Source organism: Zonotrichia albicollis, chromosome 3 (genome assembly GCF_047830755.1).
Source record: "Zonotrichia albicollis isolate bZonAlb1 chromosome 3, bZonAlb1.hap1, whole genome shotgun sequence".
In the NCBI taxonomy this organism is placed as follows: domain Eukaryota; kingdom Metazoa; phylum Chordata; class Aves; order Passeriformes; family Passerellidae; genus Zonotrichia; species Zonotrichia albicollis.
This window is the reverse complement of record NC_133821.1, coordinates 23,510,632-23,528,724: the sequence shown is the minus strand read 5'-3', so window position 1 is coordinate 23,528,724 and position 18,093 is coordinate 23,510,632. Positions and strand designations below refer to the sequence as shown.

Sequence of the window (18,093 nt, the reverse complement as noted above, 5' to 3'; positions counted from 1 at the left end):
ATAGCTGAAGAAAACCTTATCAGAGACACAGTTCCTATCTTTTATGGTGTGAAAGCTGTTTTGGGGTTTCTGTGTAAAACCTTCCCAGTGTGAGGATGGAGTACATATTGCACTATCTGTACATAACTGTGCTCTGCTGGGGAAGATCTTCAATATTAGAAGAAAATACTATGATAGAGTTTTTACATTTTTAATATTTCAGAAAATCTTAATCAGAGAACACTTTTTTGAGGAGACTTATTTTGCCACAGCTGTTCTGCCTTTTTGTATATAAAAAGTAAGCAATCACAACGTTATGGAATATCACGAAAAAAATATTTTGTGCCCCATCATGGAACTGAGGAAAGATTTAGAAGAAAAACCTGAAATTGCCAAGTTCCATTGGTGCTCCAGCTGTGTTTTTGAGGGGTGTGTGTAGATGCCTCATTCCCGTTATGTCAATATGTCATCCATCTTTCTCCTCAGAACACCATCCAGCACTGTAGCCAAATGTTTCAAGTAATTTTCCTTTCGTACCTTGAGGTAGTTTGTTCCCCTGCCACCTGAACCGGGATGGGGAAAGACACGATCCGTTTGCAGTCACAGGCAGAGGGGATCACAGCAAAACCTCTTCGTGTCCTTCCCAGAATTGCAGATCCAATTGCAGACGCTTGGTGGAGCAGGATATTTACAAGTTGCAATGAACACTTAGTTCTGCGTGTGCATAACGAACAGCTCACATTGCTGTTGGAAAAACCACATTTTTTCACTACAACCACTTGTTTCTCTGCCTGCTCGCTGCATAAAGGATGGTAAGAGGACAATGGTATGGGGAGCTCATGGAGCCTTCAGTTCCTTTCAGCCCTCAGCTGAAGAAAGGAAACCTGCTTAGGCAGTAGCACTGCCTTTAAAATGAACCAAAAGAGTAGGTTTAAACTAGATATTCAGAAAAAAACCTCTTCACTGTGAAGGTGGTGAGGTGCTGGAACACCATTGTCAGGACCTCTGGTTACGTCTCCCATAGGAATTGCTTTGGGTTTTTATTTGTTTCTTTCTTTCTTTCGTTCAGCGGGACGGAACGGCCGCGAGCTCCGGCGGCTCCGCAGCAGCAGCAGCAGCGCTTCTCTCGATCGGTTTTCCGCTTGACTTTTCGCTCGCACTCCGTCCCCGTCTCCGTCTAACAATCTCTCCACTCCCGTCCTGTCTCGTCCCGCTCCGTCCGCGTTCCGCCTTTCCCAGCCCGGCTCATGCCGCGTCCCGCAAGGCGCCCGTGGGTGGCTCAGCCCCCTGCCCGGCTCTGCCCGGCCCGCCGCGCTCTCGCCTCCGCCAGGCTCCCTCCGGACTGGCCTCTGCAGGAGTGGCGCCTCTGCAGGCGTCTGTGGAAGAATTCCTCCCTCTGGTTCTGCTGGGGCAGCACTGTCCTCTGGCTCCGCCTGGTGCGGGCTCTGGCCCAGCCCCGGCGCCGAACAAAGCTCCTCCCGCGGCTCCGCCCGCAGCCGCCCCGCGGCCGCCCGGCTCCCGCCCCGTCCCCGGGAGCTGCCCCGGGAGCTTTCCCGGTCCGAGCTCCGCCGCTGGCCCCGAGCCGCCGGTGCCTGGGGGCGTTCGTGTGGCCCGGTCAGAATGGCGACAGCGCAGTGCCGCCCGCACGGGCGGAGAAGCCTCCCCTGGAGCAGCTCTACCGGGAGGGCCCGCTGCTGGGCAGCGGCGGCGGCGGCGGCGGCGTTTACTCCGGGACCCGGCTCGCCGACGGCGTCCCGGTAAGAGACGGGGCCAGGTCGGAGGGGGGCGGCGGGAGACAGGAGTGGGCGGCGAGGTCCGAGCTCAGCGCGCCGCTCGCCTTGGCTCACAGGTGGCCATCAAGGGAGTGTGCCGGGAGCGCATCTCGGAGTGGGCGCGGCTGGAAAGTGAGCGGGGCCAGCAAGAGCAGCCGGCGGGACGGGTCGGGCGGGGCTGAGGCGAGGCCCGGCACGGTGGGAGCCGGGGCGCTGCGAGGGGAGCGGGCGTGGGGTGAGCGGGGGCCGCGCAGCGTCCCGGGCCGGGCAGGGGGTGCCGAGGGCGCGGCGCAGCAGCGGCCCCGCTGACGGCATCGCGGTCCCCCCACAGCACAAGGGCGCCCTTGTGCCCCTGGAGCTGGCGCTGCTGTGGATGGTTTCGTGGCCTGGCTTCCGCGGCGTCGTGCGGCTCCTGGACTGGTTCGAGATGCCCGAGGGCTTCGCGCTGGTCATGGAGCGTCCGGAGCGCTGTCAGGAGCTCTGGTACTTCCTGCACGAGCGGCGGTTCCAGACGGAGCCCGTGGCGCGGCGCTGTTCGGCCAGGGGCTGGAAGCGGGGCGGCACTCACTGCAGCAGCCGCCGCGTCTTGCACCGCCACATCAAGGCCGAGAACGTCCTCGTCCACCTAGCCACCGGCGAGGCGAAGCTCATCGACTTCGGGTGCGGCACGATGCTCGAGGACACGTTCTACACCCGGATGCCAGGTGAGCCCAGAGCCAGGGCTGAGCCGGGCAGCGGAGGTTCCCCCTTTGCTGGCAGAGGAGGAAGAGGAACGGAAAGACTGGGAATCGTCCTTCAGCCGGCTGCAGCCAAGTTGCTTTTCGGCGGGGCAGGGGCTGGCTGTTGTGGAACGGGAGCTGGCAGGGAGGGAGCAGCATGGCCCTGATGAGCTGCACCTGTGTCCCATAGGAATGCCAGAGTACAGCCCACCGGAGTGGATCCTCTTTGGCTGCTACCAAGGCCAGCCAGCCACCATCTGGTCCTTGCGCATCCTGCTGTATGAGCTGGTCTGCGGGCACCTTCCTTTCCACACCAGTGAGGACATCATCTGCGACCAGCTCTTCTTCCCGCCCCAGGTATCTCAAGGTGGGGATGCGCCTTGAATGCATGGGGGGAAGAACAGGACTGGGAGAGGGCAGCTGGCACACAAGCATCCTGCCCTTGCAGCTAGTGAGGAGGTTGGTCTCCTGGGCTTAGCTGGAGAACGTGGCACGTGTGCCTCTGTGCTGCTCTCCTCCGAAAAGGAGGATTGATGGGAAGCTTTGTGTGCAGCACCGAGCCCTCCTAGTGTGGCCTGGGCACCACTGAATCCAGGAGAGCATGGACAGGAGCCTTGTCCCGCTGACCAGCGGTTTCTGGTTTGTCTCTGCAGAATGCCAGCACCTCATCAGGTGGTGTTTATCCATGGATCCCACAGACAGATCATCCTTAGAAGACCTTTTTGAGCATTCTTGGCTGCAGGACCCCCATGTGGCTCAGGAGACAGCAGAGATCCATCCCTCTGCACAGTAGGATCCAGCAAGTACCAGCTGCATGTGTCTGGTGGCCCTGGATGAAAACGCCAGAGCATTTCTCTGTGGCTGTGGCACAGAGGAGACAGTGCAGCCTAGGAGATGCTTCCACTGGTCTCTGGCAAGGTGTGGAGGGAACTCAGTGCTCCCTGTCCTGTTGGGAGAATTGGTGGCAGAGCAGTGAAGTTGCCACAGACTGGAAAAGGGGAAACATCCCCCTGCAGCTCAATGGCATCGTGATGTCCCCACAAGCCGAGGCACAGCTGACGTGTTCTCCTGGAGCACGACGTGGAGCTGGGAACACCATCCTGGAGCTGGCTGCTGGCAGGGCAGAGCCAATTGGCTTTGGCTGCGGCCCCTGCCTGGAGGACACGCTCTGCACCCCGATGGAATCAAGATGAGTCCCCAGCTGGTGCAGGGACGGGGGATGCTTGTGCTCCCAGGCATGGCAGGGCTCGGCTGGACCAGGTGCTGGAGGTTCCCTGCTCAGTGGCAATGGGTATTATTAATTTTTCTGCCGGTCCCCAAGCTGCTTTTTGTCAGGACAGGGGATTGGATGTTGTGGAAGGGGAACTAGCTCCTGGCCTTGCTGACAGCTTCTGCCAGCCAGCCTGGGGCAGGGGCAGCCAGCCTGACAAAAGCATCCATCCGTGTGGATGGGGGGCAGCAGAGGGGGACAGGTTCCGAAGCCATGACCTAGCTGGTCTGCTTTGCAGGGCCTTGAGGAAGTGGTGGGTTTATGGGAGGGAAAGGTGGGGTTTTTCTCCACTCATGAAGAGGTTTAATTCTCATATGGAGTGGTCAGACCTTCCTAGGCCTGTGATACAGTGATAACCTTTGACAGATTTTCTTGTTTCCAGGTCTTGTTTTGAATTGATTGTCACACAATTGTTCTTTTTTTTCTTTTCCAGGAAGATTGCACCTAGTGACCAGACCAGACGGGGAAGCACCTGAACTGTCCGTGGAGCACGTCCAGTGCCAGTGCTGCCCTGTAGGGGGCATCCCCTTCAAGAAGGACAAGGATCTCCTGCAGTATCAGCTCCTCTCCTGGCAGCAGGTCTCTAGATGTGGGTGCCCGGCTCCACAGCTGGGCTGGCAGAAGAGCTCCTGGCAGACAGGAGCGGGCACACGGGCATCATCCCACTCTTGCAGCTGAGGAGGTTGCCATGCTGTGCTGAAGCGGAGCGTGTGGAATATGGAATGCCATGCTGCTCTCCTCTAAAACAGAGAATGGGTTGGGAGTGTGGGCTCTGAGCATAGCCAGCAGCCTGGACTGGGAACAGGCTGTGGTGGGACAGGGGGGACAGGAGCCTTCTGTGACTGACCATGGCTCTCTGGTTTCTCTTTCCAGGCTGCCAGCACCTCATGTGATGGATACAGCACTGCTCGGCCTGCTGGTCTGGGAGGGCTGGAGGGCAGCGGGTGTTCATTTGCAGTCCAAAATAAATCATTGTGTTGTTGTCATAATTGGAGTGTTTCTTTCACCTTTTCTGAGCTTTTGCCTCCTTTCAGGATAATCCTTTTGTGTTCTTTCTCAGCCATAAATAGCATTTTGCAGGGGGGGTAAAGTAACCCAAAAAATTCAATTACAGCTCCTGTGGCAGGCCCCTGGACACGAACGCTGGCCCTTTTCTATGGGAAACAAAACTCACCACCCCAGTTTCCTGCTGTCAGTTTGGAGGAGGCATTTGGCACTGTCAGGGCAGCCTGAGTTGTAGGTGGTGGCAGGTTGGGTCTGGGAGACATCCTGTGCTGTTGGGAATTTGAGGAGGTGGCAGCCCACTCAGTGCCAAAGGCCCCTGGATACAAATGCTGGCCCTTTCCGGTGTCAAAAAAAACACATCCCCCCAGTGTGTTGATGCCAGTTTGGAGGAGGCATTTGGCACTCTGAGGGCAGCCTGAGTTCTGGGTGGTGGCAGCATTGGTCTGGGAGAAATCCTGTGCCATTCGGGATTTTAGCAGGCAGAAGGCCACTCAGGGCCACAGGCCGCTGAGCTGGGTGCAGGCCCCTGAACATGAACACCAGCCCTTTTCCATGGGAAACAAAACTCATCCTCCCCCGTTTCCTGCTGTCAGTTTGCAGGAGGCATTTGGCACTGCCAGGGCAGCCCGAGTTGTAGGTGGTGGCAGGTTGGGTCTGGGAGACATCCTGTGCTGTTGGGAATTTGGGGAGTGCACTTGGCTCCTTCTCTCCTCATTGTGTCTGGCACACGCAGGAGCCCAGAGCTCCTGCAGAAACCATCCCAGCACTAAGTGGGAGCAACGTCTGTCCAGTGCTCACACAGAGCTGTGGTGTCCAGCATTGCAGCTCATTGGAATGAGGAACTGTTCCAGCCCTCTTGGAAGGAGCTAAGGAGCTTTGGACTTCAGATCAGCTCCTTTCCAGCTCTTGATTTGCTGCCCTGGGGGAGCTGCTGCTTGTGGCAACACTTGTTTCACAGCTGACAGCCCTGCTCTGCTGGCCAGCAGCCATTGCAGGAGCTTGTGCTGGTGACATTGAACATTTCAGATCTTCCTAAGGAAAGCTCAGGGCAGAACTTGTCAAAAGAGCACTGCCTGGGCAGTGGCTTTGACATTAAATCTTTCTTCTGTGCTCCATGTCACACACAGTAAACATTTGAGGAAGCAAGTTTGCTGCTCCAGAAATTCCTCAAATCAGTCAGTTAAACTGGAACAGAACATGATCTGGGATGTGTAATCTCAGTTTAATTTTTTGAGCAGAAAGCTGCAGGAGTACTGCTTATTAGCTGTGTGTCTAACCTAAGTGACCTTGCCACCAAGAACTTAGTAAAGAGGGGAGAGATGGAATAAGCAGCACAAGGATCTGCATTGTGATTCTCCCACAGGCCTGAGGACAGGGCCCACTTCCACTGGGCCTTGGCTTTTTACCCTCCATCAAAACTTGGTGCTTCAGATTGTGGTGGTGAATGGGCCCGGCCTTGTGCGGCCCCAGGGTGATCTGGGAAACACTTGTCAGGCCTGGGCCTTGCTGAATAGCCCCTGGGCTCAGCTCCTGCTGAGCTTATCAGGGACAAAGAGCGCTCCCAGGAGCTTGGGCTGCCTAACGAGCTCCTGGGGTGTCTGGGAACAGCCTTGCAAACCACTTTTCTTGCCTGAATGGCATGGCATTCTTCTCCTCCCACTTTGCTAGCCAGGCTGCTGGCCCCCAGTGCGGCCACGAGGAAGCATTTTATGGCTGAGGCCCACTCTCTTGTGGCCCATAAAGAGCGCTCCAATGGAGGCCCTTGGAGCTCTCCTGGAGCACAGTGGCTGCCAGCAGCAACCTCCCTCTGAGTGGGGCCTCTCAGGGGCAGCGAGCTCTCAAGTTTGCTGCACTGGCAGGATCACTGCTCAGCAATGGATCCTGGGCCAACAGCCCCACTCCTGGAGGCTCCAGTCTAACCACTGTTAAGCTGGAGTGCTGTTAAGATTTTAGGCCATACTCATTTTTAGCCTTATCCTTTCTGTACTTTTGTGAAGAGCACCTAAACACACACACACACACACACACACACACACACGCGCGCACACACACATGAACACTACTCACAATGTTTCTTGTTTGATTGACTGAAATTTGTTTGTTGCTATTGGTACTTTTTTCCTTGTTGTACCTTAAATGACCTGTAAGCAATAGTGTGAATGTTGCCAATGATTTTTTCAGAGGGTAGCTCAGATCCAACCTCACCTCTGTGTAATGCTCAGCCATGTTCAGCTACTGCTTAATATTCAATCTGGTTTTACTGAACCTTGCCGGGGAATTTTTAAGCAATTTCAGATAGTTGTTTGTAACAAGCCTTGGGAGCATGAGGGGCAGAGTTGACACTGGAAAGCAGGAGAGTCATTCCAAAGGGATGAGTTTCACTGTCCATTCTATTCTATTTCTTTCACTCTAATAAGCCAAGACAAGCTTTTCTTGGAGGCAGACTGTGTGTGGGATGCACTAAAGCATTGTGCCATAGCTCTGGGATGAATGGTACCCAGGCTGGAGTGTAAATAGATTTGAGGCACCCTTTGTCACTTGTTATTGGCCTCACAGTCCACTCATCCTTCTGCAAACAACTTGCAAACAACACAGCTGGACTGCTGTCCTGGATACATATATATACAGATGGCTTTTCCAAAGCAGTTCACTGTTTCCCAGTTAAATACACAACCTCCTCTTACCTATGGAATTGTGACTGAAGACACCTGAGAGCCAGATCTGTGTGAGATTGCAAAGGAGCAAAGCTTGGCCATTTGGGCACACTTGTCTTTGTTTCTTTGCTCAGGCCTTTGGTGAGCACAGAACACATTTGTGTAGAAAACTTTTGTCTGTAGAGGACTTTGGATCCATTGTTACCCAAACAGGTCAATGTGTGGCCCTGTTACAATGACAAGTTACAGCAGCAGCACAAGTGACCCAAAGAAAACATGGCAAAAAAGGAAGAGGAGATGCGCAATGAGGAAAGGACGTAGTGAGACACTGGCACATTGACTGAGCTGCACTCCCATAACCTCTAGGCTAGCAGGCCCTGATCTCACATTCTCCTTTGTTTTACTTAAATTTATTTATTTTTTAGATTTTAAAAATCATCAAAATAAAATATACAATAAAAAGATATCACACAAATTTAAAGATATATTCAAAACACATTTATTCAAAACTATCAGACCATATATACATCTCTAACTATGAAACCTGAAACATAAATCCTATTCTTCAAACACTCTTCAGACACACAGCAGCTTCCTCCTGAGCTTGGAGGATAGAGAGCTCTTCTGGATGGGAGGCAAGGAGAACATTGGAAGTGTCCAGAGAAAACTTCTTGGTAAGACTACAGGCAGCCAGATCTGCAAAGGGGAGACACAAAATGTGACAGAGGCTGCAATGCAAACCTAAAGCATCTGAAGCTCCATATTTCATGTGACATATTCATTGGAAACTTCTAAACAGCTGCACAGGGAAACATGCTCCTGCTGGCAGACACTTGAATCAGGCCAGGGGAAAATCCTGAGCCACTTCCCCAGAGCTGCCACAGGCACAGCCTGGCCTCTGGGCTGCCCTGGGACAGCAGGGAGCCCAGAGCCCTGTGCTCTCCAGCAAGGGCTCAGCTGCACATGCACCCTCCTGCTCCTCTCCCTGCCCCACAGCTCAGCAGCCCTACAGCTCCAGGGGCACTGGCAGCAGCACAGCTCCTTGCAGGGGGCACATGCAGGGCACAGCTGTTCCCTGCCAATGTGCACAGCCTCTCTGCGCTGCCACAAGAGCCTTCCTCCCACCAGAGAGCAGCTCAGATCCAACCTTAACCTTTTCTGAGGCTGAGCCATGTTCACCTAACACCCTTCCTTAGGCATCCACAGCTCCTCTGGGCAACTTGTTCCCAGTGCCTCACCTGCCTCACTGTTGAGAATTTCTTCCTAGAAGATTCAAAGAGGATAAAAATGTTTCTGTAAATACATCAGCAACGAATGGAGGTCTAAGGAGAAGCTCTGTCTTCTCCTGGACATGGGGGGAAACACGGAACAAAGGTTGAGGAAAAGACTGAGAACTGAATGCACTCTTCCCTGGGTAAAAACTGTCAGGATGGCTGGGCCCAGGGAGTGGTGGAATTCAGTGGAATTAAATCCAGCTGGCACCTGGTCACAAGGAGTGCTCCCCAGGACTCAGCACAGGGGCCAGGTGTGATTCACATCTTGGTCAATGATGTGGAGGGGAGAATCAAGGGCACCTCAGGCAGCTTACAGACAATGCCAAGCTGGGTGGGGGTGTTGATCTGCCGGAGGGCAGGAAGTCTCTGCAGAGAGATCTGGACAGGCTGGATCATGGGCTGAGGCCACTTGCATGAGGTTCAACAAGGTGCAGTGCCCCTCCTGCCCTTGGGCCACAGCAGCCCCATGGAAGGCCATGGGCTGGGGGCAGAGGGGCTGGAAAGGCGCCCAGCAGAGGAGGACCTGGGGGTGCTGGTTGGCAGTGGCTGAACATGAGCCAGGTGTGCCCAGGTGGCCAAGAAGGCCAATCCTGTCCTGGGTGATGCTTCAGTGGTGGCCTTGGCAGTGTCAAGGGTCTCAGGTTATTGGAAGGACTCAATGACCTAAATGGTCTTTTCCAATGGAAACAGTCCTGCAATTCTAAACCTCCATTTGTGCTTTTGAAGGATGCAGTCCCAAATAGACCTGCATGTGTGTTTTTAAGGGATTTAACATTCACCTCTCCTTGAAAGTAATAGAAATCAGGTGTTAAATGGCCTCAAAACACTTTTATTCCTTGATCTTAAGCTGTGTGTTTGAATTGAGGGGCTTTTGTACTGGAAGGTTGGACCATGGGATAAATGCAGGCAATTCAGCTGCAAGGGCACTTGTTTAATCTACTTTTCTCTTTCCTTTCCCCAGTGGGGGCAGATTTGGGAGTATTTGTCTTGTGCTTTGACTTCTGGCTCAGACTTGCTCATGGAGGTGTTGTAAAATCTTATCTACCCCTTTGTAGTGAAAATTGCTTGTGGACTGCTGGGAATTGGTAGAGACAAGGCTTACAAGGCAGTCCCCAGTATGATTAGCCCAGTGTCCCTGCTTAAATCCAGGTGTGCTTGGATTAAAAACGAACTGAGTATTCCAACTCCCCCGTCCCCTGCTCTTTTTAAAAAAATTTTGTAGCTCTTGGGGCAAGTCCTGTGTGCCATTCCAACTCTTTGTTATCAAATGTGTGAAGTGATGCTGCTGCTGTAGCAGCAGTCTGAGTTCAGTGGGAACAAGCCCAAAGCACTGGGTCCTACAGCAGTGGGCACAGAGGGAGACTTGCCTCTGCTGCTGTGGCCATCCGGCCCATGGGGAGAGCAGCTGCTGGGGCTTCCCCCATTCTGCCAACAGCAGTCTGCCTCCAACATGTGGCCATGGTTTTGCCAGAATGTGGAAAACACATTGTTTGAATGTATTTTGATGTGTTCTGATGTGACAGTTTTCACAGGGGTTCTTGGATGAGGGAAGAGACAAGAATGTTGACTCCATGTTCAGAAAACTTGATTTATTATATTATTATATATATATATTACATTATAACTATACTAAGTAGAAATAGAAGGAAAGGTTTTCTCTCACAAGGTAGCTAAGCTAAGAATTGAAAAAAAAAAGAATGAATAACAAAGATCTGTGGCTCGGACAGAGAGAGAGCCAGTTCTGCTGTGAGTGGTCACTAAATCAAAGCATCCACCTGAGACCAATCACGGACCCACCTGTTGCATTCCACAGCAGCAGATAAGCATTGTTTACATTTTGTCTCTGAGGCCTCTTAGCTTCTCAGAAGGAAAAATCCTAAAGAAAAGGATTTTCACACAAAGATGTCTGTAACATTCTGACATCACCTGAGTGGAGCAGTTTGGTGGGCAGGATGCCCAGTGTGCAAGGCTCCTGGCAGGGATCAGTGGCTGGCACAGGCACTGGCAGTGTTATTTTCCCAGGCAGGCTCCTGATCCAGCTGTGGGGGAAGGCAGCAGCAGCTGGATCAGCAGCAGCAGCAGCAGCACGTGGAGGAGACGCTCATCTGGACAGAGCCCGTCAGCCCCATGGCTCCCCCCATGGCAGCGAGGGATGATCCCGCTGCAGGGGAAGGGCTGCAGCAGCCTGGAGACTCCTTCAGCCAGGACTTGTTGCAATCTCCCTCCTGCAGCTGTGCCTGGAGCACGTTGACCTGCAGGGGTGCTGCAGGGTCCCAGCAATGCTGCTGGGCTCAGGGGGCAGAATGTGTACAAAAGCTGATTATATCAGCCCACTGACACTGGGGGCATCTAATGCAGACTTTGAATAGATAGGAGAGATGAGACTTGAAGAATTAATTTTGCAGATGCAGAAATAGGGACCAGACCCACAGGTCCCATGGCTCAGGCTTAGTTCATCCAAATCAAGGATGGTTAGTTTGATCTGCTCTGTTGAGGAGTGATTTAGAATGATCTGCCCCGTGCTATTTCCATTAAGAAAATTTGGAATTGTCAGGAACTGCCAGGATCAGAAATGTTTTGAGGCAGATCATGTTTATGAGTGTCTCTGCAATAAAGAAAGAAGAGGATAAAGCCCTGGAACAATGAAGTGGAGCAAAAAGGAACATACAGCTCTTGGCCTACTGAGTTTTGGGGCCATCCACCGGGAAGCGCAAAGCTGCTTCTACTTCCACTGCCCAGTGCCATTGTTTGTGTCTTACCACTTTGTGTGATGTGAAGAGAATGAAACAAAATCCCACACCAACAAGCTGCAACCCAGAACTGAGTGGGAATTACAAAATGAAAGACCTTGAAAAGAAGCTTTGGAGAGGGTCTGCATCCTAGGCAGTGTGAAAGCCTCAGGCCTGGCCAGGTTGGGCTTAGGGCTGGCTGGCCTAGGGAAGGGAATGGAAGGGGATGGAGTTGGGCTGGGGTTTTGCAGCCATGGAAACGAGAGAAGCATGGGCAGCGTGTCACAAAGGGGCAGCCCCAGGCTGGGCTGGTGCAGGCTGTGCTGGACACGGCCCCAGCGGCAGCAGACGCGTCTGGCTCTGCCTCTGTGTGCCGAGCGCTGGCGATTGGAGTCACCCGGCCTTGTTCTGAGGCTGGGACCGAGCTCCCGTCGCTGCCAACTCTGAGAGCCATTCCAGATTCAAACCCTGACACTTCTGCCTGGCAGAAGCACTGGTTTGAAGATGGATTTCACCAGAAAAGGAATGACCACTGAAGGAAAAGGTGAGGATAGAAGGGAACTAAAAGGCTGGAGTAAATGGAAAGAAAGTCCCCCTGATTTCAGGGAAAACTTGTCCATGGTGTCAGTGGTGGCTCTGTGTCAGAGTAGGTGCCTGACAGCTACAGATGATCCTGCAAGGACACCCATGTCATCACAACATTGTCTCATTAGTTTATACTGTTTTCTCCTTTTTGACAGAGGCCAAATGACTCCTTCTGTCTGCCAGGACAGGGTCTGTGGCCACAGCTGACCCCAAATTGGACATGGTCATGAGATTCAAATCCTGTTGCTTTCTCTCCCATCAATGTCTGGTCTCACTATAGATAAATGCTGTATTCTTCCTCTGCTTGCTGATTGGGTCCAACATTGAGGATGGTATTAGGGTATTACAGAAACATCAATAAGGCCTGCCTGCTTGCAGAGAGGTCTTTGTAGTTTTCAGAGCTTGCAGTCACAGCTGTGTGGGTTTCTCTTGTGGATTCAGACAAGGCCAACCTCAAGAAGGAATCTTTTTTCCCCTCTTACCATTGCAGCCTTCCATCTTTCCTTCCAAACTTGCTAATTGAACACAGTTCAGAGGAATTAAACACAGGCTAGTTCTGGGAAAAATAAAACCAAAGAAATTGTCTCAAAAATGAAGAAAACCCTTGACTGTCTCACCCATTAGAGATGTTGATGAAAAAGTGGGAGTTCACTGAACTCACTTCTTGCTTTGTGAGCATGGCTCAGCCTCACACAGAGGTGAGGCTCCTGTGTCCTCCCTGCTGTCCCAGGGCAGCCCAGAGGCCAGGCTGTTCCTGTGGTAGCTCTGGGGAAGTGGCTCAGGGTTTTCTCTCGGCCTGATTAAAGGGTCTGCTGGCAATGACCATGTTTCTCTGTTTAGAAGCTTCCAAGGAATCTGTCCCATGAAATACGGAGCTTCCGATGCTTTAGATTTGCATTGCAGGCTCTGATACATTTTGTATCTCCACTTTGCAGGCCTGACTGGCTACCCTCTTGCCAAGAGGTTTTCTCTGGCCAGTCCGTCCATGCTCCTTCCCTCCAAGCTGTTGCCTCCCATCCAGAAGAGCTTTCCTACTACCAAGGCAAGCAAGATGTGCTACGGAGAGCAGGAGAGTGGGAAAACTGGCAGCGGCTTGGATGAGGAGAGTAGAATGAAAAAGGCAATCACTTCAGAGGAAAAAGAATGTAAGGTAAGGAGAGCCAGTAAAGTCCAGTGTGGTAAATTTTCAGTGTATGTGCTGTTGGCAAAGCTCTGAGACTTTTTGCCCTGACAGGAACAGACCCTTCTAACAGTCAAGTTAGAACAGGTCCTGATTTGGCTCTTTAGCTGGGATATCCCAGAAATGCTGGGATACTAAGGATGGGTGTGCATCTACCCCAGTGCCTCCAGCCCCATTCCTGGCCATGGCATGGGGGCCCTGGAGCAGCTTGGGCAGGCAGAGAGCTTGCAGAGAGCAGCAGGGCAGGGAGCTCTGCTCAACTTGCTAAATGCCAGTGAGCCTGAGCTGATGGATGTGTGGGAGCTGGAGAGCAGAGAGCATGCCGAGAGCTCAGCAGCATCTGGGCTCAGAGGCTGCTGGGGAATTGTAGGAGGGAAGGGCAGCAGCAGAAGAAATGAGGGCTTGAGAAAAGCAGGTTTTGGCATCCTGCAGAATGGCTTTGTGGGGCCATGGCTGGAGATCAGCAGTGGCTGTGAGCCACCTTAGGGGCAGGGAGAGAACAGTGATCTAAAGCCACAGCCATGCCATCCAAAAGGCTAGGGGAGGCAGTGGCACCCCAGAACATCATGATGTTAATGGGAATGTAGGTGCACTTGGAGAGGAGAGGGCAGGAGGGAAGAGGTGTCCAGTGTGGGACATGGTCTCTCCCTCACCACGTCCCTTTGCATTCCTCGTGCTGGGCCAATCTGCTCCATCAGTTTGACCTGTTTATTCCTGCCAAGTCCCAGTTGAGGGAAAATGTAAATGTCCTGAGGGAGGACTGGGGCAAGGCTGGATGCCTGATCTGAGCACTGTGTTCTACTTTTTCCAGGCTTCCTTGCCATATCCCAGTGGTGGGGAAATGAAGAAGGCATCATTGGGACTGCCTTTGATCCCCCCAATATGCAAGGCAGGAAGTCTCAATGTTGGCAGTGCTGCGGGATCTGTCCAAAGCTCTCCCCAGGTGGATTTGCAGGAGTCCTGGGAGATGAGGTAAGCCAAGGTGTCTGCTGCTCCAGTGTGATGTTCACCTCACTTTTCCCATCTCCTGTGGACATTTTGCACAGTCTCCCATTCCGGCAAGCCTCTGTGTATTCAGCATTTTGCTCATCCAATGTCAAACCCAACAGCAACGTCCCAAGAGCAGAGGTGGTGTTGGGGAAGAGAAGGCAGGGCTTCAAAGCACCTCCAGAAGGGTCCTCTGCTGGATTTGGCTCTTGATTACCTCTGTAATTTTTGTGGGGTCATTTGGGAACTGTTTTGCATGGGCCTGGATCCTGCAGAACTTTGGATGCTGAGATCCTTGACTGTTAAATTTTCCAGCCAGGAGAATATGCATGGGCAAATGTTGGCTCCTGGAGAGGTGTCTGCAAATTCAGGTGCTGCTTCTGTAATCATCAGGTGGAATTTCTCTGTGCCTTGGCCTCCCCTGTGAAATGAGATCCCTGATAAGTTTTGGGATGCAGATGTATAATCTGATTGATGTTTAATGTTTAGATCTGGGCTTAAGATCAAAGAGAGCAAGGTGATAGAGAAGAGTTAAGAGACTGTACCTGATGGAAAGATATTGGCTTGGATATGTGTGATAAAATGAAGCTGTGAAGCTTATCCAAGTGATAACCATAAAGAGGGAGGCACAGAAGTATCATTCCAATTGAAAATCTTTGGCAGGGCTTTGAAAGTGCAATGTGAATATTCCTCCCTAGCGGCTGAGTTGGAAAAAGCCATTGTGTTCTGGAAAGAGCCAGGAGGTGTAAAATCATTCTCAGGAGACAGCAATGCTCTGCCCACATGTAGCAGGAGGCTGTCACCAGGGTGAGGCACGAGCAGGCCAAGTCAAACTTTGTGAGAAGTACAAAAGTAGCCCTCCATCCAAACTGGTATCTGAGCCCAGCAGCTCTTGCTGCTTCAGAGAGGCTGCAGGAGCCACTTGGTTCCAAAAGCAGAGGCAGCAGAATTGGGGAGTTCTGGTGCAAGTTGAAGAATGACTGATGTGTTTCAACCAGAGCTTGACCAGGTCTGGGTGACTCCAGCAACTGAAAGCTTAAGGACAATTAATCAGCTTTGCATCCTTTTGGGTTTATGTGTTGCATCCCCTACTTCATAGAAGTGTCCATGCTGAGAAGGTTTGCTTCCTTTCATGGTACACCCATTCCCTCCCTTCTCTTTCTACCTCCTCAGATGTTCTTTTGTCCTCCATTTTCTCCAGGCCAAGATCCAGCAGCAGAAGACAAGAGAAATCCTCTGAACATCCAAGTATGTGCAGGGCATGTCTGTCCTAAAACAGCCATTGCTATCTGATCTCAGAGGTTACATTTGGAATACTCAGCTGAAACTCATTGTTTTAAAAATTTCTTTGAATTTGTTTCAATTCCTTGATGGGCTTAGTGGATTCTCCCAGAGGCCAGTCCCTGGGTGCGTTCTCTTGTGGAGCAGTGAAAATTCCTCCAGTGTGAAGTGTTGACTGGCAGGAGCTGGAGTGGTAACTTGGGGTCCTGGAAATGCTGTGCAGGAAAAGAAAACATTTCCTCTCCATCGTGCACATGCCTTTTATCTACCTGCAGCCTTTATAATGTCAGAATTAGTAGAGAAAAGGAAGGCATTTATCAGAAAATGAGAAATGTTCCGAATCCTTCCGGCTGCTCTAGTAGTAGAAAAGCTTTCCTTGGGGCTGTTTCTGAGCTGAACCCTATGAGATGTGAAGGAGATTCATGGACATTGCCTGCTTTTGCACTGGGAGGAATAGGGAAACCTCCTATGATAGAAAGTCCTTTTGACATTTCAAATGAAGGAGAAGGAGACTTCCAAATGGATGCAGCCAAGGCAGGGTGTGAGTTTGTCATCCTCTGACAGCACAGGCCCAAAGCCACCTCTGGCAGGTTCACAGTGACAAATCTCTTCCCTGGCTGTCTGTGCCTGTGTCAGTGTTGCAGGCTGAGGCTGGGGCAGGAGATGCCTTGTGCCTTGTGCCTGTCCCTGCCTTTTCTGATCCCTGACAAGTGGAATTGTGCCAGACAAAATGCAGTTTCTGGTGCATCTGGGTCAGGCAATGCTTTCAAGTTGAAAGCCTCATTGACACTGTTGTTGTTCCTTTGGCATCTCTGGGCGTGTAATGATAGGAGAGATGGGACTTGGAGAAATAATTCTGCTGATGCTGAGGAAGGGATCAGATCTCCTGGTTCCTTGGCTTAGGGTTAGTTTATTCAAATCCTGGGTATGGCCCCTTTGGAATGATTCCTTCATTGCTGGTATGCAACTGGAATGCTGAATGCAGCTAGGGAGAAGTACTGCTCATTGAAGAAGTTAAATTATTTTCTGGAATATTTCTGGACTAGGAATGACTTCTGTCATTAATCCATGGCTTTCTAACTTTTATTACTGACTGGGACATTTTACAGAGGGCAAGAAATCCCATTTTTAGACAGGATTTCCTCTCACGGTGCTTGGCTGCCACATGATTTTATCCTTTGAGAAGCCATGTAAAGAATTAGCTCTCCTAGTTCCAAAAGCTGTGTTGGGGAGTATTTCAGAATGGCTGGCCATCAGCTCTTTCCATTAAGGACATTTTGAATTGACAGTATTAGCCAAGATCAAAATTGTTTTGAGATTGGTTGTGTTTATTTTGGTTTGGGTGTCTCTGCTGAAAAGAAAGCAGAGTATAAACCCCTAGAACAATGATGCACAGAAAAGAGGAATGTTTGCATGCTCAGAGAGCCTAAGCTTTTGGCCATCTGAATTCTGGGGACATCTACTGGGGAGTGCCAAGCTTCTTTTACTTCCACTGCCCAGTGCCATTGTTTGTGTCTTACCACTTTGTGTGATGTGAAGAGAATGAAACAAAATCCCACACCAACAAGCTGCAACCCAGAACTGAGTGGGAATTACAAAATGAAAGACCTTGAAAAGAAGCTTTGGAGAGGGTCTGCATCCTAGGCAGTGTGAAAGCCTCAGGCCTGGCCAGGTTGGGCTTAGGGCTGGCTGCCCTAGGGAAGGGAATGGAAGGGGATGGAGTTGGGCTGGGGTTTTGCAGCCATGGAAACGAGAGAAGCATGGGCAGCGTGTCACAAAGGGGCAGCCCCAGGCTGGGCTGGTGCAGGCTGTGCTGGACATGGCCCCAGCGGCAGCAGACGCGTCTGGCTCTGCCTCTGTGTGCCGAGCGCTGGCGATTGGAGTCACCCGGCCTTGTTCTGAGGCCGGGTACCGAGCTCCCGTCGCTGCCAACTCCGAGAGCCATTCCAGATTCAAACCCTGACACTTCTGCCTGGCAGAAGCACGTGTTTGAAGATGGATTCTACTAGAAAAGGAAAGACAACTGAAGGAAAAGGTGAAGATTGAAGGGAGCTTTAGGGCTGCTGAGCTGTGGGGCAGGGAGAGGAGCAGGAGGGTGCATGTGCAGCTGAGCCCTTGCTGGAGAGCACAGGGCTCTGGGCTCCCTGCTGTCCCAGGGCAGCCCAGAGGCCAGGCTGTGCCTGTGGCAGCTCTGGGGAAGCGGCTCAGTGTTTTGCACTGGCCTGATTCAAGTTGGTACCATTCAGAGCATTTTTCCCTGTTCAGCAGTTTAGAAGTTTCCAAGGAATCTGTCCCATGAAATACAGAGCTTTAGGTTTGTATTGCAAGCTCTGATACATTTTCTGTCTCCACTTTGCAGGCCTGACTGGCTATCCTCTTGCCAAGAAGTTTTCCCTGGCAATTCCATCTATGCTCCTTCCCTCCAAGCCTTTGCTTCCCTTCCCCAAGAGCTCTCTTTCTCCCATGGCAAGCAAGATATGGAGTAGAGAGCAGGAGACTGGGAAACCTGGCACTGGCTGTGAGGAAGAGATTAGAAGGAAAGGGCTCACTTCAGAGGGAAATGGATGTAAGGTAAGGAGACCAAGCAAAGTCCAGTGTGGTAAATTTTCAGTGTATGTGCTGTTGGCAAAGCTCTGAGACTTTTTGCTCTGATAGGAA

At 51.7% G+C, this 18,093-nt stretch overlaps 1 protein-coding gene across 5 annotated transcripts; it reads left to right on the top strand.

Annotated features, from left to right (window-relative positions):
* The first annotated feature begins 1,100 nt into the window (after positions 1–1,100).
* On the top strand, positions 1,101–4,720 carry LOC102068570 (serine/threonine-protein kinase pim-1). Of its 5 annotated transcripts, none has more exons than XR_012579432.1 (5): positions 1,101–1,736; positions 2,083–2,455; positions 2,661–2,837; positions 3,124–3,730; positions 4,174–4,720. XR_012579432.1 is itself a non-coding variant. In XM_074536926.1 (4 exons), the coding sequence occupies exons 1-4, from the start codon at positions 1,227–1,229 to the stop codon at positions 3,181–3,183; spliced, it is 1,110 nt and encodes a 369-aa protein (XP_074393027.1). In that variant the 5' UTR covers positions 1,101–1,226; the 3' UTR covers positions 3,184–4,720. The 5 variants fall into 5 exon arrangements, 2 of the variants coding, with proteins under 2 accessions (XP_074393027.1, XP_074393024.1); XR_012579433.1 differs by having other exon boundaries at positions 3,124–3,761; XR_012579431.1 differs by having other exon boundaries at positions 3,124–4,319; positions 4,614–4,720.
* The last annotated feature ends 13,373 nt before the right edge of the window (positions 4,721–18,093 follow it).

Bases quoted from the DNA above. Each gene is read 5' to 3' on its own strand.
- LOC102068570 (XM_074536923.1), top strand. From the start codon at position 1,227: ATGCCGCGTCCCGCAAGGCGCCCGTGGGTGGCTCAGCCCCCTGCCCGG. The intron at 2,456-2,660 runs GTGAGCCCAGAG...TGTGTCCCATAG, and splicing joins GTTCTACACCCGGATGCCAG to GAATGCCAGAGTACAGCCCA. The intron at 2,838-3,123 runs GTGGGGATGCGC...TTGTCTCTGCAG, and splicing joins CCCGCCCCAGGTATCTCAAG to AATGCCAGCACCTCATCAGG.